Source organism: Caloenas nicobarica, chromosome 28, assembly GCF_036013445.1.
Source record: "Caloenas nicobarica isolate bCalNic1 chromosome 28, bCalNic1.hap1, whole genome shotgun sequence".
In the NCBI taxonomy this organism is placed as follows: Eukaryota; Metazoa; Chordata; class Aves; order Columbiformes; family Columbidae; genus Caloenas; species Caloenas nicobarica.
This window is the reverse complement of record NC_088272.1, coordinates 5601193-5617733: the sequence shown is the minus strand read 5'-3', so window position 1 is coordinate 5617733 and position 16541 is coordinate 5601193. Positions and strand designations below refer to the sequence as shown.

Below are 16541 nucleotides of genomic sequence, written 5' to 3'. Positions count from 1 at the left end.
TTGCTGCCTGTGGGCATGAGGACCTGTGCAAGGAGGAAAAGACAGTGACGGTTTAGATGAGACTCCTCTGGGAAAAACCAAAGCCATTTCCCACAGACCCTCCCACAGAGACCCTTTTCTTTTTCCAGGAGAACGTCCTGGCTGGAGCCCTCGTCGGTGCTTGATGAGTGTGCAATGAAGAGCAGGGTCTCTGCCCAGGGGCTCTTGAGGAGTCAGCCTGACCCTGTGTGATGGGTGGGGCAGGGGCCAGTCCTGGGGTTCAGCTTTGTCAGATGGAACCGCTGCTGCTGCAGAAGGGACTGTCAGCATCTGTACCCCCAGGGCTGAGAAACTGAGTTTGAGAGGTTTGGCGTTTCTACAGCTCCTTCTCCCCTCACACTCTGGGAAGTGTTGTTGGGTGTCAGAAACCCTCAGCATTTCTGCTGCACTCAGGGAGAACAGAGCGAGTCCTGCGAGACCAGAGGATGCCTGTGGGTCAGTGCAGAGTGAGGGCAGCTGCTCTGTCCCTCTGTCTTGCTGCAGCTGCCCTGGGCTGGCACCTTTCTGAGATGGAGGCTGATCACACTGCCATGTTACCCTGAAAAGCCACCAGGCACTGCTGAGAGCAGAGGGATCCACCTCGGACCATGACATGTCTCACCCTCTCCTAATATCTCAACACCCCAAATTATAGCCCGGAAACTGCTCATCTCACAAACCCAACAGCATTTTCTCTGTCACAGCAGCTCCGCATTTCTCCGTGGGGCTTTCGGATAACACAAGGATGCTGTAGTACAGGTTTGCATCCTGGAGGGTAGTTCAGAGCATCTATGTAAACTCCCAGGAGATATCCAAGTGTCCTAATGATGGCATTTGATTCAGGGAGACTCAGCTCATTCCCCAGCCCCACACACTGCATTGCCCACAGCCCCACAGGTCAGAGCAAAGCTGGGACACGTGTTCCCATGGACACAGCTGCAGGAAAGGACCCACAAGATCAGGCTGTGACTCTGCAGCTGAAACTCCCATCCCCAGAGAGCCTGACAGCAAGAACCAGATCACACCAACAGTGACCCAGAGCAGTGGAGCAAGAAGGAAACTGCGGTGAGGGTGGGTGTGAGAGAGGCCAGGGCAGAGGCAGCCGGGCACTCAGACAGCGTCACCCTTCCCCAGCTGTGCAGCCACCTCCCACACACCAGCATTGCCGGGCAGCTGCTCTCAGCCCCTGTGCTCTGCAGAGGGAACTGGAGCTCTGGCTGCACAGGAGCTGCTTCATGCCTTGGAGCCCCCGGCCCTGAGGGCAGAGGCTTTGCTGGGTGGGAGAGGAGGCGAGGGGGCTGCTCACAGGAGGGATCTGCACTGCAGGGGATCATACGGAGTTTTCTGTGTTCTCCCTCCCATAACAATTCTCGGCTTAGTTTCCTCTCATTTCTGATCATTTCCCTGCTGCTTGGAGATTTTCCTCCTGGGAGGTGTTTCCCTGTCCATATCTTTTCCCTGTCAGCACTCAGAGACCATCCCACCCTCTGTGCCCTCACCCTGGCCCTACAGATCCTGCCTGTTCACAGGGCACTGCCTGGGGGCATCTTCCTGTTTGCAGGTTGGAAAACAGGACAGGTCAGACTAAGGCTGACGGGTTCAGCAGATGTGATGCTGGTGCTGTGCACAGGCAGAGCAGCAGCTGAAGGAATGTTATGAGGCTTCTGGCAGACATACCGATCACTTAAAGTTGCAGTTCAGGAGTCTCAGTGACTTGTTTAAGCAAGAGGGCTCATTTTCCTTCTCTCTTTTCCTGTACCCCTCACCGCTTCAGATAGGAAACTGAAAAGAAAGGCTCAGAAAAGCTCCCTATCTGTCTGGTAATCCTTGCATTGATCTTCTCTTTGAGGCATTCACTTGGAAAAATCCTGGGGGTGATCTGGAGCTGTGTCCAGCCCTGACCCACGCAGCATCCACTCCACAGCAGAAGCACCTTTCCTGCCCTGATAGGGGTGGCTCCTTCCCCCCACAGCTTCTCCCCACAGCCCCGTGGGGATCTCCCCGGGCAGGCTGAGCGCTGACCCTGGCAGGCGGCAGAGTCCCTGTCCCGGCACAGCCCTGGGGTGCAGGGACCCTGCTCTGCAGGACAGCCCTGGGCACCCCTGGCTGCTCACCCAGCTTCACAGCTGTTCGAAATTGCCTGACAAGAGCCCCCTCCTTACAGATCCCTCAAGCTGTGCCTGTGCTAACTTGAGGAGATGCCTCCAGGAGCTGCAGCTGCATTGCCCTGCACCCAGAGACTTACCATGGCAAGGGCTGCAAAGATTTCTCCTCCAGTGAGCTCTCAGTCATCCTCCCCATCCTGACCACCTTTCATCTCTCTCTGCCTTGCTCGTCTCCCTGAGATCCCCAGGCAGAGCCCTCAGCCCTGCTGCGCTTTGCAGAGGAGCTGCTCCTGGGCAGAGCTGTCTCTCTGCAGCGCTGCCGCTTGCCATGAGCTCCCTGTGTCCCAGGAGCCCAGCCCAGCTCAGCAGCACAGGAGCAGCCCAAGGTGCTTTAATGACCCCTCTGGTGGGTTTGGTGCTGACACCATGAACATCAACCCTGAGGGGAAGTTGAAGAAACCTCTAAAGAAGTCCAAGTCAGATTCAAACTCCAAAGTTTCTTGTAATGTTACTGGGTTCCCCTGAGGAACACTACTGATGAACCGACCCCAGGGTCTGGTTAGAGAAGAAAACTGGAGGCAGAGATGACAGGTCAGGACAAGCAAGGTGAAGGTCTCTCTGATGCTGAGTAAAACTGGATGTGTTTCATTAACCAAAGGGCCAAGCCCTGACCCCCAGCCCTGGGAAGGCAGATCCTGTCCCTCCCACGTTGCCCAGGGCCCTTCCTGGGACAGTGTGATGTGGGGCTGTGCAAGGCCAAGGGCAGGACTATGGTCCCACACCTCCCAGGTTCCTGGCTGGGGACAAGGAGGCCATGAGGCCCCTGTGCTGTAAGGACAAGGTGTCTCCTCACAGGCATCAGAGCTGGAGACAACAGCCACAGCCAAGGGGAGAAGAAGCTCCAGCTGTCAGTGTTTACATGCAGACGGTTTATCCTGATGAGAGCATCTATCCCAAGATAACATCATGAGGAGTTACAGGACACTACAAATATCACCTGCAGGAGAAACTTTGCGGTCTTGGGGGGCTAGTGCTCGTAATGCCAGAGGTCTGGACTTAGAGGGGAAGTTTCCCTTCATGTGGGACAGCAGCAGGAATGTGTGGAGCTCTGCCTGGGGACAGAGAATATCAGCTGAAAGTTGAGGAGTCAGCATGAGAGGGCAGAACAACATGGACAATGTTGTGGTGGGTGGACATCAGCTACTGACTCACTGATGAGGAAGAGGAATTAGATGAGGCCTCCTTCAGACAAAGGAAAGAAGCCTCGTGTTTCCAGGGCCGTGTCCTCGTGGCAAACCTAAGATATCACAATATCTGCAAGGTACAAGCCATCCAGGAGGGTTTTGGAGCTCCTGGACAACATCTTCCTGACACGGGTGGCTGAGGAGTCAGTGAGGTGAGGTGCCCTGTGGGACTTCACACTTACAAACCAGAAAGGGTTGGTCAGGGATGGAACAGTCAGGGATGGGAAAGTGGAGTTGAGGCTCCTGGAAGATGCTAACAAGGCAAAGAGCAGGATTTCAGGAGAGCAGGCTTTGGCCTGCTGAGGGACCTGCTTGGGTCCTATGGGATATGACCTTGGTGTTTGCAGCATTTTTTCTCTCACATTTCCTCCCTGCTCTCTCCCTCCTGCTGTTGTGCAGCATTTTTTACCCTTTCTCAAATACAATATCACAGAGGCGCTGCCAGCATCCCTGAGTGGCTCAGATTTGTCAAGGAGTGGGTCCATCTTGGAGCCAGCTCATATCGGCTCTGTCTGACATCAAACTCCTGTTGTCTTCTCAGAGAGGTGACAACTGTAGCACACCCACCCTCACCCCCAGTTCCAAGACTTTGCCATGTAAACCCAACACAGGGTGATAATGTCTTGGATGTTACAAACTACTTGATCATGGAGAAGAAATGGAAAAGATCTTCTGTTAGTAACCTGAGGAAGTCTCCAGTCAATCAGCAGGTTCCTATGGGGAACTGTAATTGCCCTGACATTCACTGGCCAGGCAAAGCGGCAGGTGCCAACAGTACAGAGGATCTTGGGACAACTTCTTAACGTGGCTGCCTGGTGGGCCAACAAGGGTGATGCTCACCTGGATCTGGAACTGGGAGACAAAGAAGAGCTGGTGAGGGATGTGCACATCAGTGTCCACCTTGGCTGTGGTGACCAGGCAACAGTGGGATTCCAGGCACCAGAGGGGAGGGAGGAAGGCCAGCAGCAGAGCACAGGCTGGTGGGCTCCAGAGGAGAAGACTTTGACATGCTGGGAGACGGCGGCCAATAAAGGTGGTGACATGGAAGTAGGTCTGAAGGGCGAATGAGCTCGGGAAATCCGAGAAGCCTTACAGGACAGCCTGCTCCAAGCACAAAAATGATCTCTCCAAGTACCCATGAAAAGAAGACTTTATGTCATGAGGCTGCTTGCCTGAACAGATGGAGCTCCAGGGCAAAAAGGCAGCACACAGAAGGCAGAAGCAGGGTAAGCTGTAAAGGAGGAATTTAGAATCCTTGTCCATGGATGTGGGGATGATGCCAAAGCTGCCCTGGACTTGATACCTGCAGGGGAGGCTGAGGGCAGCAAGATGAGCTGATATTGTTCCCTTACAGTAAAAGAATAGACAGGGCGAACGTGGGCCTGCTGCTAAGCTTCGTAAGAGTATAATCAGACAGGACCGATGTACTTCATGGCTTCTTTGCCTCCATCTCCACCAGCAAGGTCTCCTGGGACTTTGTTCCTGAAGGCAGGAGTCTGGAGAACACCCAGGAGTGGATGGGGCTCAAGTCAGGAGTTACCTGAGCAAACTCAGACACCATTACAGAAAAGGAGATGACTCACTTGACCGGCTCCCTGAACACAAATATCGCTGTGCTGTGGCACCTGAGATTCCCAGGAACTCCCACCTCTGGGTCCAGAGTTGTGTGATTCCTCCTGAGGAGTCCTATCCTGTCTCCTTACTGAAGTGGTGCTTTAGGCACCCACTTTTCTGACACATTCAGTCTTTATCAGGAGATTCTCTAGATCAATATTTAGTGGACATTGATACCAGTTGTTCTGGCAATGAGGGCATTGGGAGGGGGACGGAAATATAAGAAATTTGGCTTTATGACTACTTATTAAGGAAATGCTCACTCTTTGGCTACAGTTCTGAAATCTCTCTGATCACCCACACCAGACCAGAAGCCTTTAGGCAAGTGCTGCAGAGAGCCTTGGCTTGTAAGCGCATTTTGGATGTTAATGAGCCCTCTGCTGCCATGATCCTGAACTGCAGCTAGTGAAAGAATTAACAAACCTCTAATGAAGTGAAAGGCAGAAACAAACCCCAAGTTTCTGAGGCTGTTTGGGACCCCATGAGGGGCCATCGCTGACACAAGCAGTCCCTGTCCCTGGAGGCTGCTGAAGGAAAAGCCTGGAGACAATGGTCAGAGGTGGTAAAGGCGATGTGGAGGTGGCTCTGGTGCCCTGTCAGCCCTTCATGGTTGTTTAGCATCAGAATGGCCAAGCCCTGACCCCCAGGGCCTGGCAAAGGAGACCCTTTCAGTCAAATGTTTCTCAAGGCTCTGCCTGTGGTCACTGGGAGGGTATTTGTGGTTTGGGTGTGGCTTTGGTGCCAAGTGCTGTTACTTTTACCACAAGGCTCTGGTTTTCTGAGGGTTTGGCAATGCCTGTGAGGTTCCCCAAGCCCATGCAGCTTCTTTCATAGACCTGCAATGGTCACCAATCACCTGAGCTGTCCCGGTCCCAAACTTGGTTGAATCCACTCTTTGGATCCATGTCCCAGCACTGAAAGCACACGTTCCTTCTTCTGCTGCCCTAAAATAAAAAAGAAAAATCAATCTATTCCACATTAGCACAATCAGCCAATGGTCTTTAGGTCTTCTTCTTCAACACGTTTACTACTACGCATAGACCCGTGTCTTCCTGCACTCCCATGTGTCTCTCAGACCTTTCACTCTTGTCCTCCAGTAATGGGCCAACACTCCAGGAGGCTGGTGCTTCCTCCGGGCTCATGGATGATTCCAGAGGACCATCCAAGCATGGGGAGTGCAAGAGAGGAGCAGAGCAAGGTCAGCTCATGGGCCGTGCCTGAGCACAGCCCCCCCAGCAGCAGCCGTTCCCCATCTCCCAGGCACAGCCATGCCCACAGCATGCAAATGTCACTGCCATGTATGACTAGTCCAAGAGAAGGCTGCCTTCTTTCCAGGATCCCCCAAAGTCTTTCTCCTATTCCTCCTCCACCCACAAACATCAACCACATCCCACTTGCAGGCTCAGACATGGTCGTAAGGATTTGCTGAAGTCATCAGCCATCACCCTTCTCTACCTCACATCCCCTGACCCTCCCACACCACACGTGGCCGCTCACTGCTGCTCAGGGCCTCTCACTATCAAGAAGAGGCCTTGAGCTTCTTGCTTCTTCCTGGTGCTTATTATCATCTGCCTCCCTCCCTCCAGAGCTCATGGTGAGATTTCTTGTCCATAACAGCATCTTTATGACCATGTTTTACTAAACGGGTGTCTTTTTGTGAGCATTTGTGCAGAAAGAGTAGTCAGAGGAAAGCACCTAATACATAAAAACTGATGCCGAGTGAAATGCCATGAAGACCTGATGAGTTACCCCCATTACTGTGTCTCTCCTGGAAGGAGTCTGTCCCGAGAAGGGCATCCAGCTTCTGCCACTCTCTGGAGAGGCACATGAGCACATGCTCTGTGCATCCGGAGAGGAAAAGGGTGATTTTTGCCAGACCACCCTTCATCTGAACCACTTAGATATGTACTTATGGATGGGGTGTCATGCCTTATACTGCAAATACCTATTGGATTGGCCCTGCCAGTGGGGCTACCACAGATGCAGACTGCTGTGTTGCAGGTATTTATATGTAGGCAGATGAACCCTTTTCTATTTTTTTAATTATTATTATTTTTAATACTGACACTCTTAGAGAAATTACACAAAGACTTGAATGATTATTGATGCATTTTAACATGATTATCCACAGAAGGCCCAGCAGCTTTGCATCTCAAGAAAAGGGATGCCAGAGGCCAAGGGCAGGATGGCTTGGGCTCTGTCCTGGCATCTGGAAACTGAAGCGTGCGCCCATCTCCCAACACCTGCCCTGCTCAGTGAAGGGTGTGAGAAACTCTGAAGTCACAGCCATGACAGGTATCTTATGTGTAACTGCAGACAGTGTTGTCCTGCCAGCTCAGGATTGGAGCTTCCATCCCTGAAGGTATTGAAAAGATGTGTAGACATGGCGCTTAGGGATATGGTGTAATGGGTGGGCTTGGCAGTGTCGTATTTACGATTGGACTTTATGACCTTAAGGGTCTTTTCCAACCTAAATTATGATTTGAGTCAAAACCATTTCAATTCCCATCACCTCCAGCTTCCCCCGAGGTCGGCTGTTGTGTGGCACCACTCACCTGGCTTTCCAGGCAGGTTGGGCACTGGTTTGGTGCCTGCATTGGGAGTTTTCCCCTTTCTGGGGTAAAAGATCTTCGATGAGAGACAGATGTAGACAGAGATTTCAAGCAGTCCTTTCAAAATCTGAGCAGGCTCAGTTTTGGAGCCAGCGAAAAATAGAGACAATCTCAAGGATATTTTTGAAAAGTGGTACAATCACTAATAAGAATAACAGGGAATTCCTTATTCTTGATGATGATGATGAACTAAAGTTTTTTAACTTCATTCCCAACAGTCATTCTTGCTTCTCAAAAGAGCTGCTACGTCTCAGTAGCTAACCTCTTGCATGGAGTTCTTTTTAAGAGCTTTTTCTCTCACTTCTACCAGATTTATAATTGAAAAAGTACTTCCTAGGACAGAATTGCTCTTAAATCACCCCTCTTTCATAATTTTTCCTCCTTTTTTTCTGGTGTGAGGGGAGGTGACATAGGGCAGTTTTATTTCTTTTTTAGCCAAAGAAGGCCAAGGAACAGATCTCAGGTCAGTGCAAAGGCAGAAAGGAAGCCAGAATGTTTATGTGGTGTGCACTGACACACACCGTCACCTGCATTTCCAGTCTCTGAAGTTCCAATGGTGCAGCAGAGACTGGAGTTCTGAGCTCCCTTCATCTGCCCTTGCTGACACCTGTTGAGCAACCTGCTCTGAAAGGATCAACAAGGTGGGCATGAGGACAGCAAAAAAGAAGAACTTGGATGGGGGCAAATGAAAAGGGATGCACAAGATGTGGTCAGGGCTGTTTGGGGGCACTTGTAAAGCAGCCCTGCACCTCATGTGAATTATTCCTGTGGTCAGAGAGAACCTGAGAGCTGTCCCTAAATTGAAAACATGAAGGGGATGAAAGGACAGCATCATTCAGGCTGGATGGGACCTCGGGAGGTGTCTTGACCAACCTCCTGCTCAAAGCAGGGTCAGACCGGATTACTCAGGGCTCTAACCAAACACATCTTGGACACTTTCTGGGGTAGAGTGGATGCGTACTCTTGGAAAACAGCTTCCAGTGCTTGACTGTCCTCAGGATTGGAAAGTTTCTCCCTTTCTATAGCAGCTTTCCAGGCCTGACCATCCAGATTGGTTTTTACCCATCTACTTATACACTGACACAAACCATAATATCCTACCTTGGACACAAGAATATTGTGGGGGATGATGCTGAATGCCTTGCTGACTTCCAAGTAAAAGACCACCACTGCTCTCCCCACATCCAGCAACCCTGTCCTTTCCTCACAGAAAGCAAAGAGGATGGACAGGCACAACCTGCCCTGGGTAAACCCCGTCACCTTCTCTTTCAGACACCCAGAAATGGGGTCCCAGTGGACATGTTCTGGGGCACAGCCCTCAGTTCCCCTGCTCACCCATTGACCATTTTTGAAAAGTGCACACAATGTGTGAGAGCTGCCAGTGGTCAGGGAGTCCCCCCAGTCTCCATGAGCTTTCAAAGATGGTGGAGAGTGTCCTCACTGTGACATGGTCCTGCTGTCTCAGCTCCTGGGATGCTGCCCCTCCTGTCCCATAGACTGGAAAGGATTGTGTTAGTTCCAGTGACCCCTGACTTGATCCCCATCCACTGCTGGTTGTTCTCCCTCCAGTGACAGAGGCCTGGGAGACCTTGCTGGTGAAGATGGAGTACAAGAGACACAGAGAATATCACTTCTTTCCATTATTAAATCAATGAGTGGCCACTAGGTGTCTTTGTTTCTCCTTTCCTGAACTAGGAACAGCTCATTATGGGGCCCTTGAATTGCCTTACAGGTCTAGACTGAGTTTTGCTCTGGCCTGTTGCTGTGCTTGGAGGCTGCTGTCCTTGCAGACCAGATGAACTAACTTCTGCCACCCTGCCTTGGCAGTTTATTCCATCTGTGTCACAGCTCCGTCTGCAACACTGACAGCTCCAGCTCAGCCAGTCAGGTCCCTGGCTGAGGCCATTGCCTCACATCTGGGCTGAACCACCCCAGCTGTGGCACCAGGAAACCTCTGAGTTGCCCCGTGGAAACCTGGTACCAAGTGTCCAAGATCCCATGTGTGCAAAGGCTTTGCTTCAGAGCACAGATGTGATGTGGCCAAAAGATTGCTGGATATCTCTCTAGACCTATGAGTATAAAACCAAAATATAATGCCTAAATTCATTCAGGTGAACATATTCCTCCCCCAGTTTTTAGAAATTAGATCCTTTCCTGTAACGTTCTTTTTGTCCTGCCTAATGATGAGAGAAGAAAAGATGATCCTCATACCAATTTACTTTTTAATACAAAGAACACAATGCTGGCAAGAAGTGTCACTGCTGAAGAGAGAGAATCAACATCACTGATTACTTGAGGTTGTTTCAAAGGATGTGCCCCTGGAGCCCCAGGGACAGCTGGAGGGAGCCCAGAGGGGACAGAGGAAGGGACATCATGGGCTGCTCCTGTGCTGCTGAGCTGGGCTGGGCTCCTGGGACAGAGGGAGCTCATGGCAAGCGGCAGCGCTGCAGAGAGACAGCTCTGCCCAGGAGCAGCTCCTCTGCAAAGCACAGCAGGGCTGAGGGCTCTGCCTGGGGTTCTCAGGGAGACGAGCAAAACAGAGATAGATGAAAGGTGATCAGGATGGGGAGGATGACTGAGAGCTCATGGAGGAGAAATCTTTGCAGCCCTTGCCATGGTAAGTCTCTGGGTGCAGGGCAATGCAGGTGCAGCTTCTGGAGGCATCTCCTCAAGTTAGCACAGGCACAGCTTGAGGGATCTGTGAGGAGGAGGCTCTTGGCAGGCAGTGTTGAACAGCTGTGAAGGTGGGTGAGCACCCAGGGGTGCCCAGGGCTGTCCTGCAGAGCAGGGTCCCTGCACCCCAGGGCTGTGCCGGGGCAGGGACTCTGCCGCCTGCCAGGGTCAGCACTCAGCCTGCCCGGGGAGATCCCCACGGGGCTGTGGGGGGAAGCTGTGCGGGGAAGGAGAAACCCCCATCAGGGCAGGAAAGGTGCTTGTGCTGTGGAGAGGCTGCTGTGTGGGTCAGGGCTCCTCACAGCTCCAGATCACCCCCAGGATTTTTCCAAGTGGATGCCTCAAGCACAAGATCAATGCAAGGATTACCAGACAGATAGGGAGCTTTCCTGAGCCTGCCTTTTCAGTTTCCTATCCCAAGGGTTGGGGGGTGCAGGAAAGTATAAAATGAAAATGAGCTCTCATGCTTAAACAAGTCACTGTGACTCCTGAACTGCAACTCCGATTAATCGTCACATCTGCCAGAAGCCTCAGAACATCCCTTCAGCTGCTGCTCTGCCTGTGCACAGCACCTGCATCACATTGGCTGTACCTGTCAGTCTTACTCTGACCTGTCCTTTTCCCCAGTCTGCAAACAGGAAGATGCCCCCGGGCAGTGCCCTGTGAACAGGCAGGATCTGTAGGGCCAGGGTGAGGGCACAGAGGGTGGGATGGTCTGTGAGCACTGACAGGGAAGAGACATGGACAGGGAAACACCTCCCAGGAGGAGATTCTCCAGGCAATAGGGAAATGATCAGAAATGAGAGGTAACTAAACTCAGAATTGTTATGGGAGGGAGAACACAGAAAACTCCGTATGATCCCCGCAGTGCAGATCCCTCCTGTGAGCAGCCCCCTCGCCTCCTCTCCCACCCAGCAAAGCCTCTGCCCTCAGGGCCGGGGGCTCCAAGGCATGAAGCAGCTCCTGTGCAGCCAGAGCTCCAGTTCCCTCTGCAGAGCACAGGGGCTGAGAGCAGCTGCCCGGCAATGCTGGTGTGTGGGAGGTGGCTGCACAGCTGGGGAAGGGTGACGCTGTCTGAGTGCCCGGCTGCCTCTGCCCTGGCCTCTCTCACACCCACCCTCACCGCAGTTTCCTTCTTGCTCCACTGCTCTGGGTCACTGCTGTTGTGATCTGGTTCTTGCTGTCAGGCTCTCTGGGGATGGGAGTTTCAGCTGCAGTCACAGCCTGATCTTGTGGGTCCTTTCCTGCAGCTGTGTCCATGGGAACACGTGTCCCAGCTTTCCTCTGAGCTGTGGGGCTGTGGGCAATGCAGTGTGTGGGGCTGGGGAATGAGCTGAGTCTCCCTGAATCAAATGCCATCATTAGGACTCTTGACTGTCTCCTTGAGTGTTTTTTTTCCAAGGTGTGAGCTTCCCTCCAGGATGCAAACCTGTCCTATAGCATGTTAGCATTATCTGAATTACTCATGCAGAAGTGCAGAGATGCTATGATGGAAGAAATGCAGTTTGGTTTGTGAAAGGAGCCGTGTGTGTCCTGGGATAGAAGTGGGGTGCTGAGACCTGACGAAAGCGTGAGACATGTCATGGTCTGAGGTGGATCCCTCTGCTCTCAGCAGTGCCTGGTGGCTTTTCAGGGTGACATGGGAGTTTGATCACCATCTCAGAAAGGTGCCAGCCCAGGGCAGCTGGAGCAAGACAGAGGGACAGAGCAGCTGCCCTCACTCTGCACTGACCCACAGGCATCCTCTGGTCTCGCAGGACTCACTCTGTTCTCCCTGAGTGCAGCAGAAATGCTGAGGATTTCTGATGTCCGAGAACACTGTCCAGGGGAGATGGTGGTGAAGCTGTAAGAAAACCTGTGACTTTTAGAATGCCTTTACAATTCATTTTCTTTATCACTGAGAGTGCAGACAGGACAGACTGTATCAGCAGTGATTTCATCTGAAAAATTTGAACCTCAGGACTGAGCCCTGCCCAAGCCAATTTCTGCAGAGTTGGGCTGACTTATTAAGAGTCCATGGGTAGAGACCCTTTTCACTTGGTTGCACACTCGGCCAGCACCAAGCAGGGCTGCAGCCACAGTGCTGAAGGAAGGTCTTGTAGAAAAAGAAAAGTGTATCTGTGTGTCACAGGGGAGGGTGTGTGGGACATGGCTTTGGTTTATGTCAGAGAAGTCTCCACTAAATTGTTACTGACTTTTTCTCCTATGAGAGCGCCCTGTGCCCAGAGACAGCAAATGTCCAACAGCAGCTCCATCACCCAGTTCCTCCTCCTGGCGTTCACAGACACACGGGAGCTGCAGCTCTTGCACTTCTGGCTCTTCCTGGGCATCTACCTGGCTGCCCTCCTGGGCAACGGCCTCATCATCACCACCATAGCCTGTGACCAGCACCTCCACACCCCCATGTACTTCTTCCTGCTCAACCTCGCCCTCCTCGACCTGGGCTGCATCTCCACCATTGTCCCCAAGTCCATGGCCAATTCCCTCTGGGACACCAGGGCCATCTCCTATCAAGGATGCACTGCTCAAGTCTTAACATTTGCCTTTTTGGTTGGAGCAGAGTATTCACTTCTCACCGTCATGTCCTACGACCGCTACGTTACCATCTGCAAACCCCTGCACTACGGGACCCTCCTGGGCAGCAGAGCTTGTGTCCACATGGCAGCAGCCGCCTGGGCCACTGGGTTTCTCTGTGCAGTGATTCACATTGCCAATACATTTTCACTACCCCTCTGCAAGGGCAATGCCCTGGACCAGTTCTTCTGTGAAATCCCTCAGATCCTCAAACTCTCCTGCTCAGACACCTACTTCAGGGAAGCTGGGCTTATTGTGGTTAATGTCTGTTTAGGATTTGGGTGTTTTGTGTTCATTGTAGTGTCCTATGTGCAGATCTTAAGGGCCGTGCTGAGGATCCCCTCTGAGCAGGGACGGCACAAAGCCTTTGCCACGTGCCTCCCTCACCTGGCCGTGGTCTCCCTGTTCCTCAGCACTGTTATGATTGCCTATCTGAAGCCCCCCTCCATCTCCTCCCCATCCCTGGACCTGGTGGTGTCTGTTCTGTACTCAGTGGTGCCTCCAGCAGTGAACCCCCTCATCTACAGCATGAGGAACCAGGAGCTGAAAGTGGCACTGAAGAAGCTGATTCAATCATTTTTCTGTCAGCAGCAATAAGTTACCCATGTCTCTTCAGAAGTGATTTCCAATTCATCTCAGGAACCTCCTTTGTGTTGAGCATTTTATCTGTGATAGCCATGTTTGTCAAGAAATTTCTTCATCCGTGGCACTTCTCCAGAGCCATGAAGCCAGCCTCTCAGACTCAGAGGCCTGTTCACCTGTTTCTGGGACCACGATGTCCTGTGTCCCATCTCTGTAATACAGGGTGTTTCAAAAAGATGGACCCATTTTGAAATCACTGTATCTCTGAAATTGGGGCCATCTTTTTGAAATGTCCTGTAAAAGGGGATTTCCTCAGTTTCTGTATTTGGAGCTTGGGCTTTTCTTCCAAAGCTGTGGTCAGCCTGAATACATTTCCCCCACAAGGCCATGCTGCTGTGCTTGGGTTTTTCATGGGCTCAGGGGAGGACATGAGGCAACATGTTACGTCATGGTGCTGGTTCGAGTGTTCATCTGTGGGTGCCCAGTGTTCCTGGAGATGGTGAAGGACCTTCAGTGATCTGCCTTGGACTGCCTCGCTGTGGTTTTCAGGCACCACAGCCTGCTCCCAGTGCTCTGTGCTTCAACAGGGGAATAAATGACGCACGGAAACCTATTTCTGCATTCCCCAGCTCAGGGTAGGCTGCTCTGTCACTGCAGTAGCAGGAGCAGCATGAAGAGCTCCTGGGCCTGGAGTCTTGTGCTGGTGAGAGGGGCTGGCACAGGAGGGCTGCCAGCAATGGGTGTAAAGGATCTCTTGGAAACAAGAGCAGAGGACAAAGGGGGACTGGCCTTGCTTCCATCATGCCATGGCTGGCCCCAGCCCTTGGGCTGATAAGGAGGCTGATCCTCCTCTCTGTCCCAATCCATCCATGCATCCATCCATGCATCCATCCATCCATCCATCCATCCATCCATCCATCCATCCATATCAGTACTCTATCTGGGTGAGCTGCCCCACCATGTTTCTCATCCCAATGAGATCATAGAATCATTTAGGTTGGAAGAAACCCTCCAGATCATTGAGTCCAACCGTTAACCCAACTCTGGCACTAAACCATGTCCCTAAGAACCTCATCTATATGTCTTTTAATAACGTCCAGGGATGGTGACTCAAACAATACTTGGGCAGCCTGTTCCAATGCCTCACAAACTCCTCCACAAAGAAATTTTTCCTAATATCCAAACTGAACCTTCCCAGGTGCCACTTCAGGCTCTTTCTTCTCCTTCCACCACTTGCCACATGGGAGAACAGACCAACACCCTCCATGCTACAACCTCCTTTCAGGTAGTTGTAGACAGCGATAAGGTCTCCCCTCAGCCTTCTTTTCTCCAGGCTAAACAGCCCCAGCTCCTTCAACTGCTCCCCATCTGACTTGTTTTCAAGACCCTTCACCAGCCTTGTTGCCCTTCTCTGAACTCTGTCCAGCACCTCAAGGTCTTTCTTGTAGGGAGGGGCCCAAAACTGAGCACAGCATTCAAGGTGTGGCCTCACCAGTGCAAAGAAGAGAGGGATGATCACTTGCCTGGTCCTGCTGGACACACTATTCTTGATGCATGCCCGGATGCTGGTGGCCTTCTTGGCCGCCTGGGCATACACTGGCTCATGTTCAGTCACTGTCCATCAACATCCCCCGATCCTTTTCCATTTGGCAGATTTCCAGCCGCTCTTCCCTGAGTCTGTGGTGTTGCATGGGGTTATGGTGACCCAACTGCAGGACCCAGCACTCGGCATGAAATTGAACAAGTCCAAGTGCTGGATTGTTCTACCTGGCATAGAGTAACACTGAGTGCAAGTGTAGATTGGGAGAGAGTGGCTGGAGAGCAGCCCTGCAGAAAGGGATCTGGTGTGATGGTTGGCCACAGGGTCAACAGGAGGCAACACTGTCCCCCAGCAGCCAAGACGGTAAACCACATCCTGGGGTGCATCAAACACAGCATGGCCATGTGGTCAAAAGAGGTGACTGTGCTGCTGTATTCAGCGTTGGTGCGGCCTCACCTTGAGGGCTGTGTGCATTTCTGGGCCCCACATGTTATTACAACAAGGATGTGAAGGTCCTTGAATGCGTCCAGAGGAGAGCAACAAACCTGGTGAAAGGGTTGGAAGGATTGTCCTCTGAGGAGCTGCTGAGGACTTTGGGCTTCTCTAGTTTGGAGAAAAGGAGGCTGAGGGGCGACCTCGTTGCTCTCTACAGCTTCCTGAGGAGGGGACATGGACAGGGAGGTGCTGAGATCTTCTCCCTGGTGTCCAGCGATAGGACATGTGGGAATGGTTCAAAGCTTGGCCAGGGGAGGTTTAGACTGGATATTAGGAAACATCTCTTTATCAAGGCTGGTCAAACACTGGAACAGGCTTCCTAGAGAGGTGGTCAATGCCCCAAGCCTGTCAGTGTGTAAGAGGCCTTTGGACAATGCCCTTGATAACATGATTTATTTTTTGGTCAGCCCTGAATGTGTCAGGTATTTGAACTAGATGATCGCTGTAGGTCCCTTCCAACTGAACTCTTCTAGTCTAGCCCAGTCTATTTTATGTATATACCCGTTCAGGGTGGATTCTTCCAGCAGCGGGGCTCAAACACTCAGTCTGCTCAGTAGCCTCCCCAGGACACCGGCCTTGCCAGTTGCAGACACCAGGACACATGAGCCCCCAGGGCCGCAGCCCCATTCCAGATACTGGTACAGACAACCCCAGTCACACACATGCGCGCACACTTATGTCCAGTCACTCTGGTCTCTCAGTTGCTGGCACCAATGACATACAGGCTGTCTGACCCCCTGGTCCTGCTCCAGTTGCTACACTCACACCCCCACGCTCACACGTTCACGCAGAGAAGAGATTTGCTCACATAGCAAAGATTTAGAAGTTAAGTTTAATGAGAAGACAGGACAGACTGCACTGGTTGGGGTCCTTCTCCAAACTTCCCATGGTAAGTCCTGTGTAATCCAAAGATGCTCTTCCCCTGCATCCCACCATGTGTCCTGCACCCCTAGGCAACAATCCTGTTAGTCTAAATGGTGATCCAGAGAGCCGCTCTCAGTGGCTCCTCTTGATGGGCTTCACACCTGGACAATGAGGCTGAGGGCTCTCCCAGGGTAGCCTCGGGACAAGATGTTCATTCCCC

At 52.1% G+C, this 16541-nt stretch overlaps 1 protein-coding gene across 1 annotated transcript; it reads left to right on the top strand.

Annotated features, from left to right (window-relative positions):
• The first annotated feature begins 12471 nt into the window (after positions 1–12471).
• LOC135999514 (olfactory receptor 14A16-like) lies at positions 12472–13437 on the top strand. The gene has a single exon (XM_065653085.1). The coding sequence runs from the start codon at positions 12472–12474 to the stop codon at positions 13435–13437; it is 966 nt and encodes a 321-aa protein (XP_065509157.1).
• The last annotated feature ends 3104 nt before the right edge of the window (positions 13438–16541 follow it).